The 19,569-nt window shown below is 38.8% G+C and overlaps 1 protein-coding gene across 2 annotated transcripts in view; it reads left to right on the top strand.

Moving 5' to 3' along the window:
• LOC121195502 (astrotactin-2-like) overlaps positions 1–19,569 on the top strand; it is a 234,233-nt gene that overhangs the window by 32,166 nt on the left and 182,498 nt on the right. For both annotated transcript variants that reach the window (XM_041059005.1, XM_041059003.1), the window contains exon 2: positions 8,899–9,086. In XM_041059005.1, the coding sequence (XP_040914939.1) occupies positions 8,899–9,086 (188 nt within the window). The remainder of the gene's footprint in view (positions 1–8,898; positions 9,087–19,569) is intronic.

Below are 19,569 nucleotides of genomic sequence, written 5' to 3'. Positions count from 1 at the left end.
AATGGATGAGGTCCAGTGGTCCAGTGCAATATGATTGAAGCAACCAGTAACACTTACTAAATAATTTTGTTATATTATTCTGTTTACAGCAATTATCTAGTCAGTGAAAACAAAAATCTCTCACATTGTCTTATTGTTACATTATTCATAACTACTTCAATCAGGGGTATTTTTGATGAGCTGATGACATTTGTCCATTTACATAGTAATTCCTCCCTTATGGCCTTCTTCTGCGGTCAGTGGGATGAATACACTCTTGTTTCAGTGTGTCCTCTCTGCAACCAATATTCCAAGTTTATCAGCAGAAAACACTCTTCTATGCTCCACTGCTTTTCAGACATTTGCAACACATGTCAAAACAGACTGTCATCAGGTCTTATTTAGTGAAACTTTATGCAAATCTGCATCAGATGAACAGTGGCTGGCCTCATTTACATCTGTAGTCTTAGTAAATACCCCGCTAAATTGGAAAAATTGACGTGATGCAATTGCGCCACATGGCAGACTAAGTATCTTCCTGATTTAACAGAAAGAAAAAATTTTACAGAAAGTAACCTTTCTGTAAATCTACATTAGTTAAATTCAGTACCAGTGAGATCTCCCCACTTTACATGTCATGAGGGCATGTTTTCAGATGTTCATTTTTTATTTGAGCTTTCCTTGCAACAGAGTTGACCTGAGTGCTGTAAGTGCAGTTTAAAATCATTATGCCAGTGCATCCTACTCTTCTTATTTGACCGAGGTCTCAATTTATGCCAAAACAAAGGATTAGTAAATCTTAATGTGTGTATTATTACACCCAAGCCTCCCACTTTGGCACCGGCAGACAACCCCCATCGGTGGACAAGCATTACATTATAGTAAGAGAGAGTGAGAGAGATGTGAAATCAGAATACGTCTTGTTAATGGGATTGTAGTGTTTTAGAATAAGCCTATGCACTCAGCAGATAAGGGGACTGTTTATCCCGTTAATATGTCGCTTTAAATACATTAGGAGTAGGAGGGCTCTTGTTTTTTTTTGGCACTCTGCCTCTGTAATCCTGAAGAGCGCAAGGGACAAAGCATTTATATATCCACACATAAATCACACTTTAACTGTTTTTTTAGTGGGTTACTGATGATAATTTCCAGGAAAGAAACACAAATATATTTTGACAGTAAAAGGTGATATTTTTTCAAAAGTGTATATTGATTTAAATTATTTAAAACTGAGGTGACCTTGAGCAACAATGGAGTTACTGACATACACATACAGTACATAGGCGCACGTTCACATACAATTGCACTTATACACAGACACACAATACACACGACTTAATGTATTCACTGTCACATTAGGACCTAAGACAAACAGTTATTTGTTCACTCAAATTACATTGTCACAAAAGGTCTACTATCCCCACTATAAAACAAATGCTCTTCTGTAATTTACTGCTTTCTTTGCACTTGTCTTTGTTGTTAGAAAACATGTAGGATGATGTTAAGCAATACTTGTTGAAAAGAAATGAACTAGCTATGTTGTGTGTTTTTTTTAGTGCTTTAATTTATACTCTTACAGCGCCAAGAGGCAAAATGCATTACATGGGTATGATTTTCGCTTTACTTCTGGGATGTTTATGGCGGGAAAAAAGGATGAAATATGTGCTTTCTTTAAGGCACTCACTGCGACTTCCTAATGCTGTTACTGCCACACCTTGGTTATGTGTTCTGAAGTCATAAGTCACCTTCTCCTTCATGCTGGGAGGCTCACTGGCAGTGTCTCTGAAAATATGATTGGTTTTCTGTAGGAGGTGGTCAGTGCGCAGTCCAACAGCTGCCGCTGTGATTGGGCACAGTAGGAGCTAGCATGGGTGTGGACATCAGCGATAAGACCTGAGTGGCACTGGCAGGGCCTGTCCTAAGCAGGAGATCCTGTAGAGGACCCATCTAAGAACTCCAGGGACAAAGTTGTTAGCACTGTTGAAGTCCTGCAACGTTCCTCCTGTTCCACTGATATTAATTAGAACGGCACTTTTGCCTGTCACGTACTGCATGGAGAGCACTGCAGTACTCACTATAAATACTTATAGAGCAGTCTATCTCTGACTAATTTTTTAGATTTCGATAACAGGCCCATGAAGTTTGTGCCATTATACCAGGGAAATTTAATCATCCCCGAAAACAGTGTTTTCAGCTTCTTTTTGGGCAATTTCATTCACAAACTGCTGTAATTTAGTGGCTGGTAAAATGATCAGTGGTGGCATGAGTTTTACTTATACATTTCGCCTTGAGAAATGTCAGGTGTAAAAGTGTACAAAGTGGCCTCTGCAGTGGGGAGCATGTGGGGAAGTGAGGTGAAAAACAGGTCATCCAAAGAAACAGGTGTTGAGTCAACAGAATTGGATCCTACAGCGCTGATTGAGCGAGGAAGCATAGTCACAACAGTGTACAGTGCTTGGAGGTCTGAAATGGGGAGGAAACTACTGACACCTTTTTCTTTTCTTTGTCTGTTTTTTCCCTTTGCTTCGCAAACTGAATGGTCAACAGAAATCCCTTATATTTTGTTGCCACTTCCGTTTTCAGTGTTTGGGAGAAAAATGCCTGAAAATGTGGGATTCAGTTATTGCAAATGGAAAAAAAAAACGACGAACTTATGTGATACTGGAGCTGGACTGATCATTTCTACAGGGAAGCACGTGTAGTATCCCATTGTGTGGCATGCCTGTGTATGTAACACTCAAAAGACAAAAAAAACAAAAAAACAAAATGTCTTGATGCATTTTTAATCGTGCTCATTGTCATTGGTCTTTATGTGAATGCCAGCTATTTCATTAGTGTCTGTAATGAGACATTAGGTTGGCATTTAGTTACTTGGGTGTTAAATCGGAAAGGGGAGTCCATCATGCCTTGTGTAGCTCATCCTGTATTTGCCTAAATATTCCATAGCTCCAATCAGATCCCAATGAATGGCAATGGCATAGTTAACATTTTGGAAATATGATATCCAGACCATTTAGTAGCTAATAACTTAGGCATTTTTTCAACATGTTTGCTTTTAAACTGATTACCAGTTCCTGGTGACAGGAGAGTGCAGTCAAAATGTAGAGTGTTCCATGATTGTCACAACTGACAGACTTTTTGAGGCAGAATTTGAATGTCTCGGAGGTATGCTAATATTCTTGAACACTTTTGATGAGTGTCAGACTGATAAATCCCCTCACCCTTTCTGTCTCTTTCTCTCTGCTTGTCTGCTTGTCTTTCGCATACTCTCACATCTCCGTTTCTGTCCTTGTTTTCATTTTGCGGCAAGCCATTTGAAACCAATGAATCCATCCTTATTCTCTCGTATGAATTATTGAATATTCACCTGCCCAATCTGTTGTCACGAGACATCCATATGGGCCCTATAGGCAGTAAGCACAATGAGATGTGGGGTGCAGTCAGAGGAAGACTGACACGTTATGCCACATATGTAATGACAGGCAGTAAAGTGCCTTTAGGGTGGCAGCTTTCATCGTAGTTAATGTTGATGACACATGCTTGTTGCCGAGCTGACAAACTGTCATGGAGCTGTCAGGCTTGCACAATCACTGACTCTGTACTGCTATGATCACCTTTAAACTGATGAATGGCAACCTTTTGGGAATGTGTGTTGTTGTGTGGGCGGGCAGAGGACTGTATGTATAGTATGTACATGCATATGTTTGTCAGCTCCTAGACAATATATTCGAGTGCAGAAATATTTTGAACCCTTGTCTGCTGACTGCCAGGCTGTTGGAGGCAATGCAACCTTGGCAGTGATTATCATTGTCAACACACGGCCTGATTGTGCTAAAATTGATATTCATGATGTTGAAGATACTGTGTCAAAAAATCTAATTATAAAAGCAAGACTGTATGGGGTAGATAGTGTGTTTGTAGTCTGAATTTAAAACAAAGTCCACCTCCACATAAGAACAAAATTTCAAACGTTAGAGCCAGTGTCTATAAACACAGACTACTATCTCCCTAACTGGAAATAAGAGCATTGAGGATTGAATTGAAGATGTATCCAGGTAATACGTTTTGGAGATGGTCCATTGACACAGAATTAGATTTTGACTCTGTGGACTCATAAGATTTTTGAGACATCCTATTCAAATGGGTTCCAGCTGTGAATCACAAAATATGCCCATATCCCAGTAAAATCACCATGGTTACCGTCATAGTGTTAAGGGAGTTTTCAATGTTCATGATCAGTGGAGCAGTTCCAGGATTTGGCTCTGGATTACATCATTTCCAGTCTTTCTCCTGTTGTTCAGCATAAGGAGTTGATAATCCTTCTAATTTGAATACTGAAATGTTGAAACATCAAATATGTGTTCAGTTTTAGAGTGAATTTTACTTTAAATGAGCATAGAAGCTTTGTGCAATAAATTAGGTGTGCGATAAAATAAACAGATTTCACCTAGTTCAGACATTTTCATTGAACAAACACTGCCCTCTGTGGCAACTGGGGGAGTTGGTTGATCTTGGTATCAGTCTCTGCTTAGACCTGTGGGTATTTTTCTCCACTCGCCACAAGGGGCAGCACCCTCCTAAGACTACACTTTGAATTTTTTTCACTTTCACAAGAGGAAGGCCTTCAGTGAGGAGATGAGGAAGAGATCTAGGCAGAGGCCTAAAGAACAAACCAGAGGGAGCAACTTGAACAGTAACTGCCTACAGTTAGGGTTTGGGGAGCTGATATTGATGCTAGTTAGCCCTGATAATGATAGAAGAAGCTAAATAAGGAAACTGTGTTTTTTTTCTGTTTGGCTGTTGTTTACTAAATGCTAAACTATGTTCACTAGCTACCTTGCTAACTGGTCTGATTTTTCATGCTGGGAGAGTACAGTACAGTGGGTTTTTAGAAACTGCAAAACACTGACAACAAAGAAATAACTAATAGCAAGGCAGCACTTGGATAAGATTTGCTCAGTGTGGTGATATTTAGTGTGACAGTGGGTTTTTTGCAAAGCAAAGCAAACAACAGCAGACACCTGGTTTAAGGTGAGACATCTCGCTTACTCATTAACACATGAATTTTTTTATTGGTGGTTTAATTAGCAGTTCAACATCTTGTTGGGCTCCTGTGATCAGTGCTTTACTAATCATAGTTGTTTTTCATTTCAGTGTGCAGCTAGCAGCTTCTAACATAACTAAAGGTAATTCAGGTTTTGACAGGCAAAATGCTGGACTTGGAAAATACAGCATTATGATGTTACCAGTAAAAGTCACTGAAAGATGTATGGTGCTTTTTTGATGATCATCTGTAGCTGATTCAATTCCTCTAAATCCTGAATGGAAACATACAGGGTTTTATGAGTTAAACTTTGTTTTATTTAGCTTTGTGTTGGCGAGCAGCATGGATTTAGGATGCAAGCCTTTATTGTTAGCGTTGTCTCTGCTGTGCGGTGGCTCCCTGGCTCTTACTCACCACATCTCATCAGATATCTAAAAATGAGACACAGTGGTAAGTGGAAATCGCTCTTGCTGAAGGCAAAATTTAAGGAATGTGAATACAGTAAACCCAAAATTTAACTCAGCACTTCTAGCCAAACCTTGCAAATGATGAAGAAAAGATGAAAGCAGATAAAAGAAAAGGGATAGAGAAAAACACAGTAAGACGCAGAGTGAGCACTTACATGACCACCAGCTGTAATAAGAGTTCTGCTGACAATGTGTGTGCAGAAGATTTCGCTTATATCTTAAGTACCTGCAGAGAGGACTTAACAAAGAGTAAGAAGGTTTTATTAAGGATTTAATCCAATCTTTCAGTATCTCTGTCCTGACAATTATGAAAAGTAAAAAGGGACTAAACCCTAAAAAAGTTTTCATTTTTCCTAAGGCTACTAACTGAATCAAATTTTTCAGTAAAACCAATGCACTTTTTGCATGGCAGACTATGAACTTCTACAACTGTCTCAAATTGACCTTACTAGAAAAAAATATCTGTAATGGAAATAGAGAAGAGTGATGGAAACAGAAAGCAGAGACACACAGATCAGCATGACTCAATTCACTTTGTTGCTCCAAGGCTCTCAGCTCTGAAAGTTAGCAAAGTCAGCTAAACTACTTTTGAACCTCCTCTACTGCCGTCCAGTGTGATCAGCGATGAACAAATGCCCCCCTTGTGTCAAAGTTAGTTATTGTTGCCTGCAGTTGTGATGAGCCAGGGTTTGTTTTGAAAATCTGTCCTGTTGGTGCAATCAGACTCTCTAAAAGCTAGATACTTTGACTTTTGCAAGAAACAGGCAAATACACATGATCCTTTTCCCAACATCCATAGTTCCAAAAAGCTTACCACTGCAGTGGCATACAGCAAATAAAATGTATCACTGAGAATGTTTTTGCACAGGTTTGCAGATAATATTTTCACATGGATTTTCATTGACTGAAATCAATGGCTGCTTGCAAGGAACAAAATGAATTTAAGTCCTGTACACTGGTCTGCTTCATGTAGTGTATGGGTTGGAAAATGGTCAGCAGTAATATAAAGAATGCAGTATTTACACTTATTGGCCTAAACTGCAAAAACGGCAGTATGGTCATCTGAGCAGTTTTGAATAATGTGACAACCGTAATGTCTTTTTGTCTTCTGCTAGAGCTTTATGGCCACAGTGTTGATAACCCATGAGAGTTAGACAACCACTTCCAGCGAGCTGTTTTGGTTTGTAAGGATTCAAGCATTATGATGTGTCTCTGTGATCCATGGAGACATCCTTCCTGGGTCTGTGAAGTGTTTATTGACATTCCTTTGGGTTGTCCTTGGACTCAGTTTGGAAGACACTGTACTGCTGACACCCTTGCTGGGAGCATACTGACTTCAGTCACACTCATACAGTATGCACGTGCGCACACAGTCATGCACATATACACATTAATAATGTTCCTCCTAATGAATTACAAGCAGACCTTGAGGCCATACACCTATATCCCACTAACGTCTGGCTTGGTGCCCAGTGACAAGCCTCACAGCACAAAAGACAAGGACACACACACAATCCTTTTGTCTTTAAATAGCATGCTTACTGAGCTTCCTCATCTACATAACAATTGTACTAAGGTAGGTAACAGCCCTAGAAACACTATTACTGTCTATCCATCCTGCATGTTCCGTCTTGCAGTTTTTTGCAGGAATATCACTCTTAATTTGGATCAAACTAAGTGTCAGTGTTGTGCATAATCAGAGTTATTTAAAGCTATATGAGATGCACATGAAGCATGTGAGCAAAGTTCCAAGGTAAATTTGACAGGAGCTTGATAAGCTCTGTTTAAAACAGTAACAGATGGCAGGAGGCACCTCACTGTTGGCCCAGCAGACAAAGCTTTTTCTTATGTCAAGGTGAAAGGTCAGGCAGTGTGTCTTCAGCCAACAGATTAAACATAAAGAGTTGAATAGGCAGCAGTTATGGCATTTAAAAATTTCACACCCTACAAAATTTTATCATAAGCTGTAGTCAGCAAAAGTATAGAACATTTCGTAGGTCTATTACAAGAGGGAGGATGTTTCTAGTGTACTTGGGTAAAGGTGGGTAAAGGCTTAAGACAATGTGTGTATTGATTTAATGCAGAAATAATCAGTCAAGTCAGGAAATTATTTGACAACAATTTTGATTGATAATTAATCATAATATTAATTTATCAAGAAAAAACAACCAAACATTTTCTGATTTCTTCTTAGCAAATGTGAAAATTCTATATATGGCACATGTGCTTTATGATATAGGTCCTGTCATTTGCTGAGGAGATATCTGTTCTTCGTGCTCCCTCACTGTACATGAAGGCCTGTGGAACTATTGAGCACAGCTCACATAACCCTCCCCTGCTACCCATGTCCCCTGACCCAGAGTCAGCAGGTTAACAACCAGCTGCACCGAAAGCCATTTGTCATTTGCTACCTGCCGCTGATAGGAGATGTCAGCAGATGTCTATGCCCTTGTCACCCAGCCTCATGACAAATACTGTATCAAGCCTTGCAATCTTATGCTCCCTGAGGCTTCTCAGTACTCCTCTACTGAAAACCACTCCCACTTGATAGCATTAGATTCCTGTGCTATGATCCATATCGAGATAAACTGGTGATCCCTTTGCTGTTTTTCATCTCCTTTTCCAATGCCCCATAAATTGTAATTGAGTGTGTTTTTTCTTTTTTTTTTCAGTTCGCACATATTCCCCTCTCCTTTGCTTTTAAATGTTTCCAGCTTTCCTTTGATGTTGGATACTAATGCCAGCACTGGCCTGGAGCTAATGGTTTTTTATTGGTACAAAATGTAGGATGATTTATGCAGATAAGAAGAGGACATTGACTAGTGAAACAGCATTTCTACAACTACTCTGGGCATATAAATTTAATGGAGCTTGATGGACCCTTTGTCTCTGCATTTGTAGAGGGTTTTTTGTGTCTGTCTTTCTTGCCTGACAAATAAGAGGAATGTAAACAAATGGGTTTTAAGCGGAATAAGCCTTTCTCATCTATGTCTCATTGTGGTTGTAATTGAAGTGCTGTATTGATTGGAATGGCTGAAACAGTTGTGACACTTGCCGCTTATTAATTTTGAATTTCGACTAATCTCCATCTAATACCATGAGTGAAAAGGTTGTCGTCATAACGATAGCATCAAAGCAGCAATGCAGTGACGACAGTAATTCTTTCAGAGCCAACTGCACAACATCACAAAATTATGACAGCCTAAGAAGTCTGCCCAGCTATTCATAGTGTTCTTGTGCACTGTTGATGTGCAATGCATAACCATAACAGTCACATTTGAACTTTGGTTCATTCTTCACAAACTATTTAGTTGTTTTTCTCTTTTAAATTGGATTTGCTTTAGCAGACAGTTTAAATGTCAGTTTCTCATGGACTAAACTGCTGTCCTCCCTCCTTGTTCTCTGCAGAGATGTCGGGGACGGGTGAAGATATTTCTCAGGTACACTGGAAGCAGCAGTGGTTGGAAAATGGAACACTGTACTTCCACGTGTCCATGACTGAGTCTGAACTTCTAGCTCAGACAACACAGCCCACAGCTCGGGAGCCTGCTCATGTCCTCCATGAAAATATGCATCTGCTGCACATCTCAGTTATGGTAAGTTATTAACACTGATGCATAATAAATGTGTTCATGGACATTCTATATAATATGTAATCAAGTATGAATGCATGTATGGCATGGCAGCTGCGTATGAAATGGACTGTTTTTGACATTCTGTTGTGGCTATGTTTGACTATATGTTTATGTGACATGGTCATCCACAGTTTCACTAATAAATCTCGGCTACACTTATTCTTTCTGGAGTACTAGAATATATTACAGTTGGAAAGGAATGCCATAATGAGATAGTGTGGGTGTTTTAATCTGTACAGGGTGAGATCCTCCCACAAGGTAGTTTTTGTGTGAATTTGTGTCTGGCTTAAGGCGGCACCAGAAAGTGGCATGGCAAAACTTATCCACAGTTACTCCGGTTCTTCCAGCGCCCGCCATTTACGCTACCTGGGGAAAGCTATCGATAACTATTGAAGAAAACAAAATCGCCACTGTCTTCTTGTTTTGTTCTCGCAATGGCAGAGGCACTTGTGCCATAAATCAAGCCTTAATTTTCCCGGGAGATTTCGTACCCAGTGGCAGACAGAATTGCACAGGGAAAGAGAGGCATATAGGAAGCCAATCTAAATGCTGATGGTGCTATTACTCTGAAGCCATTATAATGTGCAGTCCACATTTACTTCATAGTGATAATTTAAAGTAAAAAACCTGTCTATTGCCACTTTAATTGATTTCACCATGAAATTTCATTTTAAATACTGGTGTGACGAGACCTTTAGTGTAATGTTTGAAGTGCCATTCCCCCATCAGACATGTATGAAGGATTTATTTATAGTGGGTAACTAAGCACAAGCTGGTGACCAGCCCATCAGAGTTCCTCAGTGTGCTTCTGCTTCTGTTTATCTTCCTTTATTGTTAAGTGTGTTGAGACACCTCCATGCGATCACACAGTTTAGATAAGCCTTGACTTATCTCCCTGCTGCATAATGAGTGTGGTGTTATTGTTTGTCCTCCCAGCTGGTATTAAGACTTTTTCAAAGGAAGCATTAGTTAGTGGCACTGATACAGTGAGGGGAAAGAAAAATGACTTTGTAGACAAGACGTCTGGTGTGGACATGGAGATTAAGATCTGGTGAAGGCACAGCTACAGCTGCTCAGCTTTAACTGCAATGCACCACTTATTACTTCTTGTTGATGTGATGTTGTTAGGGTATGGGGGGATGTTTACGTTTTAAAGTATGCAATTTACCAACCGTTAGCAGCAGGTGGTGTAGAAAGCTGGTTAGGCAATGATCAGTGGAGGACCTGAGGATCTTTCTTACATCCAAGCTTAAGCCTGATGCTATGTGTATCAGTAGTGTTTTCTGCCATATTGCGACTTCATGAAAATTACGTTTAAGGATTTGCTATTGCTTTAAATCATACACATGTACACACACTACAATGTGACTGATAACTCACCTCCAACATACATTTGTTCTTCAGCTTCCTTTCACCAAAATAAACATTTTAAACAATTTATTTGATAAAAATAAATATGGATGTCAGTTCTTTTTAAGGACTTTATCTCTTCTTGTTAACTTACCGTAAACACTTCTGGCTGTGTTTTCACAGCTCTGTCGTTCTCTCCCCCGTCTCAACACTTCACCCCTTCACTTTCTCCCCAAATTCCAACTTTTCAAGCTTCAAGTCCCGTCTTTCGCACCTATTTTGTTGTTGACTTTTTCTGCCTCACCTCTCCTTGCACATCCCACCACCCTCTCTATTTCTGTCTGTCCTCTCTTTTCAATGCACCGTATCCTTGCTTTATCCACCTCTCTCGAATCCTCTCACCTCTTCTGCTCACAGCCCCACCTCTTCCTCTTTCACCCTCAAAACACTTTTGGTGACACTTCAGCTGAGGAGGTGTGCAGAAGGCTGGCATAACACTGTCATTACTATGCTATGGAAACTGATACAAGCAAGAAACAAACAAGAAACAAACAAGAAACATGTCTATGATTGTTGTGTTGTGTGGCACTACCACTTGGTTTTCAGAGAAGTGCCTGTTGACATTTTGAAATTTCCATTTGCAGTGTAATAACTCTGATTCTAACAACAGTTCCTCAAACTTAAACGACCTTATAGGTCGCTTGTCCCAACCCTCACTAAAAAGACAATGACAATAGCTATAAGAATTTATAAAGTTGAACTTAGTTTCATGTCTGTTCTCATGCCTTATGCATATGTCTTCACATAGGTGTTTGCACCTTATCTCCTTTAGATCTTTTTCAGGCTGTTTTTTTTACCTCACGACCCTCATTTCACTGCCCTCTATGACTGTGTTTATAATTATGGGAAAGTCATATAAACAAAAAAATGTCCGGGAGAAGTATCATGTTAAAAAAAATTGATAGCTTTTTATGTCATTGTATGACCTGGTATGACTAGTCTGATAATCAGTTCTTTCCTGGCAATGTGATTTTTATAGATAGGCCTTTTTCACAGCAGACATTTTGACTGGATTGTTATAGCAGGAAGAGAACAGGTGTTACTAATAACATTAACAATGGCTCTGTTCTATTCAAGTGTCCCAGTGAGCCATGACAGTGTTCATCCATCATTAATTTTATTATTTACGCCATTTTTTTTTTACTGAGACATGTCAAAATGTCGTCTGTGGAAAAGGCCTATTATTAAAGCCTGTGGGGTTCTTGCTAACGGCGTAAAACCTTCTTAAAATTTACACATCATTTTTGACCGTGACCCTCATTTTGATTTGCAAATAGTTTGTGTCAGATTAATTTGCAGAGCTTTTTGCAGAAACAGTCGCTCACATCTTTTGTCTGCTCTTCCACTCAGAAGATTACTAAGTTCTCTGTTCTCCAGAATCAAGACCCTGTGACCATTACAGCTGGTCTAAAATGCAACAGCAGTTTCATGAAGTTGAACTAAATAAAACTAGAGTCTTGGTTTCTCAACACCAGCTCTCTGTTAGATAAATATTTGCAGTTGAGACTTTTGACATTTTTCTTTCCATTTCAAAGCATTTACTCAGATGTAACCTCTTATATATATCATGGTCCTCAACATGGACTTACAGAGGTTTACATCAAAATCTGACCATTCTGTCAGGGACCATTCTATAGATCAGCCATGTGGAATAAATCCAGTCTCCATCTTCTCCATCGTCATCTTTTACACAGTTTTCACTTTAATGCTATAGATTGCTTGTATGTTCTGTAGTAAATGTTACATTTAATATATTTTAATATATTTTATATATTCTAACATGTCAGTTTAAGATTGATGGATTGATGTGCCTTTTGTTGTTTTGCTTGTGGATTCATTAAGTATTATGACAATTTATTGTTGTTGCTCTCTCTTTCTCCCAGTCTTGGTTGCATCTTACTGTTTTCAGCTCAACATCTGCGCATTCATCTCGATAACTAGACACTGCTGAACTTCTTTTCTTGTGCTCCTTTCCCTCTCATCTTTAACTCATATCCCTGATTAAACAACACCCCAGTTTCTTTGTGTGCATGCTATTAGAGCACCAGAAACAAAATAGGGACCTGCTCATTAAAACATTGCTCCGTAGCACCACCAGTGGTCAGAAACTCTACAAGCAACCTTAAAAATAACTACCTTAAGCTGTTGTAACCCTGCCTTTAACATTACCTCAAATTACCACATCAGCTACTTTTCCATCTGACAGTGATAAGCACAATGTGTGGCCATTTGTGTACAAAGCACTTTCAATGATATGCACATCCATTGTGGTGTTAACATTTCATTGGTGCTAGATGAGAGTTTCTAGTGGTACTGCATGGTGTATTTTATCTTGATGTTTACATGCATTCATGGTTTATTAGCAGCGCAATTTCATACTGTATTACTGAATACATGTGCATGGGGAGTTGTCTTTATCTTATGGGCTGGCATCTCTATAAAAAGAGACATTACTGTAAAAAAAAAATGCACACATGGAGGGAAAGGAAAAATAAAGCATATCGAGACAGTCAAAAGAGGACAGAAGGCTCACTGGTTTGGCCTCATGGCCCCAACATTTCTCCTGGCTCTTTGAGTGAACATTATTATGTCTGATGCTGTCAGTTCTGGGCCAGACTGAAGTGTGAGCACTCTATTCTTCTGGCATTGAGCTGCCAGTTTCTCACTCACTCAAGCAATCGTTTTCCCAAGTCTCTTTGCTTTTCGTTGTCCTTTCCCTGCACTGTCTCTCCATCATATGACAGCAGCAGACAGAGACACAGGTATCAGTTTTAACGCAGGTGACAATGACAATTGACTGACGTCGAGATCAGATAAATTTGTTTTCCACTTAGCAACTCACTCATAACCAGTTGATTTGACAGTATAATTTTTTCACTTCGAGAATTGCAACCGAACATGTTATTGACGTATTTATTGACATGTTTGTATTTGTAAGAAAAATGTCTGCCTTGACAATTCATGTGGAGTTTGGTGCTTACAAAGACATATTTACTACCCAGAGGGCAGCATTTCGTTCACACAAACAGCCCATGGCACTTCATGGCATCGTACTTGCAGTTTCATTTTGATAGCAAGGTCTTCATCATAACGTTATCTGCCAAATGTTGATGACAGTTTATTTTCAAAATGTATCAAATGCGTAAAAATGCTCAAAACATGACAGAGGAAATGTTGAGTGCTAAGCATCTGCTGAGTGATGGTACATTTACTATATTTTGAAGGTCTAAATTTAGATTGAATTCCTTGAGGAAACCATTGTTATGCTGAAAAGTAACTTTTTGCACTTGAGAGCAAGTCACATGTTGTGATATACTCAGCATACACTGCTGGGTTTTTTTTTTGTAAATGATTCACTCTAGGCTTCAGAGTAGCCTAATTATTTTCAGTGTACAGATACAGTACAGGGCCCCAGACTACGACCAAACCAGACTGTGAGTGCAAGATAATCATTAGGCTGTTTTCTTGCCCCTCCGGCACGGGTATGGTGTTGGCCATTGTGGTTGAAAGTAGTATTTTTTTCTTTTTTCTACTGGGTCAGTCGGTTCCCTGCTTGTACTCTCCCTGCCTGGGAGAGCCAACGAGAGGTCCAGACTCACATACAACTGGTGATGAGAGTGCATGCTGCAGGTAGGGTGCATGTGCACGCAGGGAGCAACCGACTGAGCCAGTGAATAAGAAAAAGTGCTACTTTCAACCACAGTGTCTAACACAGTACTTGTGGTTGCTGTGCTGTGTTTGTATTGTGGGGAATGTGGCCCATCCATTGCATGCAACTCCAAAGTTACTGGGTCAGCAGAGTTTAAGCTTGAAACTTTGAAGTTGTACAACAACAGCAAGAAACACAAAACCTGCAGGGACCATTACATCACCTGAAACACTGAAATTACATAAATCTTGTCCGGGAAAATACCACACACACTCTTCCCTCCATGAACAGAATAAAATGAGACGTTTGTTGTGGCCGTTTTAGTCATATTCATGTTTTACAGTTCAAAAAGTGAGTCTGGATTGTCAGAGTTGATGGCAGTTCTTCTGAGGACATCAGTGTCTGACTATGACTACTGTTCAATATAGAAGTCTGTCTTGGAGTCATGCTTCTTTTGTGATCTAATCTAATGCACCTCGCTATACTATATCAATTTTTTGCTCCATTTCAGAATTACAAAATGTTCTGCTCTCTGGCCGCACCTGGAGGCCTTCATCTGAAAATGTTTGATTTGCATTGTGTCATCAAAGCACTTTAGCATCTATTGCATGGATTTTATTTGTTGTGGTTGGCTTTTTGTCAAACAGCTTTTAGTCTTCGCTTGGCTCTTTTTGATTTGTACCTTTGAGGGATGTTCTAGCAGTAGCCAAACTGTGACTATAAATCATTGAAAGGGTAGTATTCTATATATCAGTTTCAGTGAAGTACTTCATTGCAGTTCCCTGCTGTCTGTAACTGTCGTACTGCAGTCTCAGTCTCCGTGATGAAAAGTAGAATCTAGTTGTTGTGCTACTCGTTTTTCTTCATCACACATTTGCAAAAAAATGTGAACATTAGATTTAGGGTTAGGGAATATTAAACCTACACTCTCTCATATACACACACACACACACACATACATACACACAAATGATGATTGATAGAATTTAAACCATTTCAGAAAGAACTTTCACAGCCTTGTAGTAAAAAAAAAAATGAGAAAAGATAATGTGATTCATGGAATTATTAACATCTAACACCAGACAGTTTGCCTCCAGAAAAGAGTTACACCGGTGGTTCGATCAGACCTCTGAGATGTAATGAAGCAGTCCTTAAACAAAGCCCCCCATTCCACAGCTATGACAGATCTCAGAGAAAAAGCAATTTTCTCCTCTCCAATGCAACCTCTACACCAGAAACCATCCATGATGCACAATGCTGATGATGATGCAATATAGAACATTTTTTTGGGGGAGAAAAAAGAATTATAGGTGAGATATAATTGCATTTCTTTCTCATCAGGACAGGGGATGATATAATGCAGTGGGACTTTGAATATGAAGTTCAGAGGAAACAGCAATCAGTCATATTGTGTGCAGCACTGTGGAGGATTTTTCAAAGAAATGGCATGTTTGAGTTCACTGGGAGGACAGGTAGTATTTTACCAAAATGAGATGCAATAAAGGCTGGCAGTTCAGAGCCTTTCATATGCCACGTTACAGAGCATAATCATCTATTGTATGAGATCTGGGTGTCTGCAGCACAACACAAAATGGAAATTTGACATGTTTCATTGACTATCTGGACGTAATGTTAAATACACCAGTTAGCCAACCACCAAAACAAAATAAAAGACTAAAAACTGAAATGAACAGAAAACATTTCATTTTTAAACTCAGCCTGGTTCATTTCGTATAATTGAGCATATGCCTGAGGTCATTTAATATTCCTGAGCTCACACAATGGGAAGGGAGGACTACTATTCTTATCTCTGTGCTGATAGATATGCATGAAGATTCAGTGCACCCTACACGGTTGAAATGGCTCCCTTATAATTAAGCAGTCACTGGTGATATATGACCATCAGTGTGGTGGGTCATTGAGGCATTTGAGGCAAATGTGGTTCTTGTGGAATCAGGGGCTACAGAAATTAATTTTCACCGTGCCCTGGCACAGGCAGGCATAATGCTACTGTGGGTGAGGACACTTTCAATTATTACATTAAAGTCCAAGCGAGTTACATTTAATCGCTCCAAGCTTTAATTGTTTCAGTCACCTTTTGGTTTCTATAATTTTACACATGCGTGTTATTGCGCCATGAATACAAAATCAGGGCTAATTAAAATTACTGGTAGCGAGCAGCTTAAAGACACTGGCATGAAGCTTCTAGAGTTTTAAAAAATATTTGAAAAGTGATTCGCTGAAGGAACTCATTATTCTTCTGTCATTAATAAAGCTACTTTATATCATCACTGCTCAGTATGCATCACTTAAATTACTCAAACATCACATAGAAAGGTTTAAGTGTTATATCAAGTCTCAGACTCAGTGTGCTCATTTGCCTAATTTTCAGCATAAACACCAGAAAAAAGACATAGTAATAGCCCTAGTGAATATTGAGAAGAATTTTTTTTTATGTGTGCTCGCCCCTCTGGTTCCCCTGGTTTTAAATTCATCAGACCATTACTAATGAATGTCATATTATATCAGATATGTATCAGATTTATTAAAAATGCACATTGTAGTATTTCTGCTTTAATATATTATCGTTGTTTTTGCTCATAGTGACAACAAATGTGTTGTATAATAACATTTTACTGATGCGTTCAGTATCAAAAAATTTGAGACATGCTTAATATATAAATTAATAACATATCCTCATTACATTAATAGAAGATGTAATCTGGTCGCAATCACCTGCAAAAAGTATTTGCTCTTGCAAATGAGTTGTATATAAACGTAATTGGTAGGAGACAGGGTTGTGCTGTAAACACAACAGGGCCATTGCCCTCTGGTTGTAATGTGGGTGGGCCATAAAACCAAAGCAATGAGCTGAAAGATGCTAAAAAGCTCTACAGAGCTGGGGGAACTGTGGAATCAGGTGATAATTCGTTGTGGGCTCTTCACTACAAGTGAAACAGTCATTGATTGCGGACATCCACAGAGGGAAGGATACTCTCTTTTGACATCGTTAGAGGGAAATACATCAGTAACACTTAAGTGGGCAGTCTGTGCACTGAGAAAAGACAAATATTATCTGAAAGCAAATGTCAGTGACCTAAACTTATATCGCAATTGGATTCTAAAAGATTAATGTAGTTTGTTTAAGTAATTTTAATTGGAAAGCATTCATTGTTGTTATTGGCCCATTCACCCTTTGAATTGTAATGAGCTGGAGAATGTTAATGATCATTCTTTGAGCATAGTAAAATATAAGAGTCGTACTATTTTCTAACAGCATTTCCCATACATAGGCTCTACTTGGATGACCCTTCCAGGTAGATTACGCCATGCCCTGGTAGCTCTATGTGTCATCAACTGTATCTTATATTAGAACACCTTGTAGGATACTTCAGTAATACAAATTAATAATAATATGATCTAAAAATAAAGATTTTTTTTTTCTGGTGTGCAAGTAAAGCTCATTATATTCAATTTTTTACTAATTCTCCAGCTATCTGTCTTCCCTAGCCAAACATTAACTTTTATAAATGCCACCTCAAAAAAGTCATTGTGCTATGTGTAGAACTGCACCTCTTCAGATATGGAGACAGTGTTTTCTTTCTTTCTTTGTTCATTTTTACAGTTTTTTTATTTTTTTATTTTTCATAGAGTTCATTATTGCAGAAATAGGAAACAGCATGATAGTCCAGAGTGCAGATTAAGACAATAAGAAAATGATATATTTTTAAAATGCATTTGTTTTCTACATCAAAATATTCTAATTCAAAGATGTAATACTGCTGTATATTTCTATTTTTCTCCTGTGCCTTGTACCTAGAGGTTTTTTTTCTGGGAAGAGAAATCAAAAACATATTTGTTAGAAGCAAAACAAAATATGTTTAAAAACTGATTTAATAAGGAAGTTAAATTAAAGGTACGTATTGTGCTTTTTTCCTTTAACTTTTTTTATTAGTTCTTAATGTAAATCTGTTGGACGCAACCTATGAAAAGAGATTAATACCACCAGAGATTGTATCTGAATTGCAAATTTTATTTTATATTCTTGCTTGTGTTGGTGATTTGAATAATAATTTTAGTGCAGTGTATAATTTGTGGCTTAGCTTAGGATATTTCAGTGCAAAATTGAATCATGCAGGATTTGAACTCTTGATCCCTGGTGAAAGAAACCTGTGGTTTAACAACTGACCCAGACTTAAAGTGATGATGTGCCTCAAGTCTAAAACACTGTGTCATGTGACACTTATCATTTGATGCCCCTAGCACACATCTGTCGTGCTAAGGCATGTCTACAAGTGAAAAATGGATTGCGGCTCCTGAATTCAGGAGTGTGTTGTGTTATTTCACTTGATTCCTCACCTGAAGAGAACATTCGCACCAGAGGAAATAAAATCTTTATGAAACCAGGACTGTGGGTTATATAATTCTGGACTCCACAGCAAGTTTCTCCTTGTCCGCTGTGGCAGTCACTACTCTACAAAGATAGACATGCCTTCATCTGACAAGATGTCAAGTAACAGTAGCTAGGCTGTTCCAAATGAAGAAAGAGTGTCTGAAAAAAATTCTGTTTTTCTGTGACTTTGACAGCATTGGCACATGAAAATAGGAAAGCATTCTGTTTCAGACCCTGACACTTGTATCTCTATTAGTAAAAAAAAACAACTGGGCTACATGTCTCATATGCCACTGGTGTCTTTTGGACTTTGTGTCTCAGTGTCACATTTGCAGTAAATGTTCAGGAAGTTCCAGGGCACACTGACCATCAAGCATAGTGACTGCAGTGAGAGAAAGCTGCGGGGTCCAACCAGAATACATTTGTTACATTAATTCAAAACTTAATTAGCAAAGGACCATTTTGAATTAAATGCGATGGCTTGAAAACAGTCAGTGAATTTAATACGTATTCGTTTTAAATGGACTTTTCCTAACTCAAATTCAGTTTTGTTCATTCAATTTCAGCTTTCATGAGCACAAAGGACTATTTTTCTTGAATGATGACTGAAAGACAGTCACCTGCTTCATGACTGCCACTTAGCTAACGACAAGCCGTGTGGCACTTTGCCTTGTTCATCACTTCAGACAAAGACCCAGTCTTACTTGCCCCAGTCAGGGAAAAACTTGCACATAATGTATTACTAGTGGGCTGGGAAGATTGGGCATATTGGCATTTAGCCAATATGTCATTGTAACCTGGCAGACATCAGGTGTCAGAATCATCTTTGGCTATTTTGCAGCTGGAGTCTGCAAAGACAAGAGTGCAGCACTTTTCCCAGGTTCACTAGTAGACTGAAGAGACATTTTAATCTGTGACAACCTCACAATATCCAGGGCCTTCAGCTCTCCCCCACTCCCCTACTACCCCAGTGAATGCTGTCATGGGGAGCC

This window comes from Toxotes jaculatrix, chromosome 16, assembly GCF_017976425.1.
Source record: "Toxotes jaculatrix isolate fToxJac2 chromosome 16, fToxJac2.pri, whole genome shotgun sequence".
NCBI lineage: Eukaryota > Metazoa > Chordata > Actinopteri > Toxotidae > Toxotes > Toxotes jaculatrix.
The sequence above is the reverse complement of the archived record's forward strand: the minus strand, read 5'-3'. Positions and strand labels throughout refer to the sequence as shown.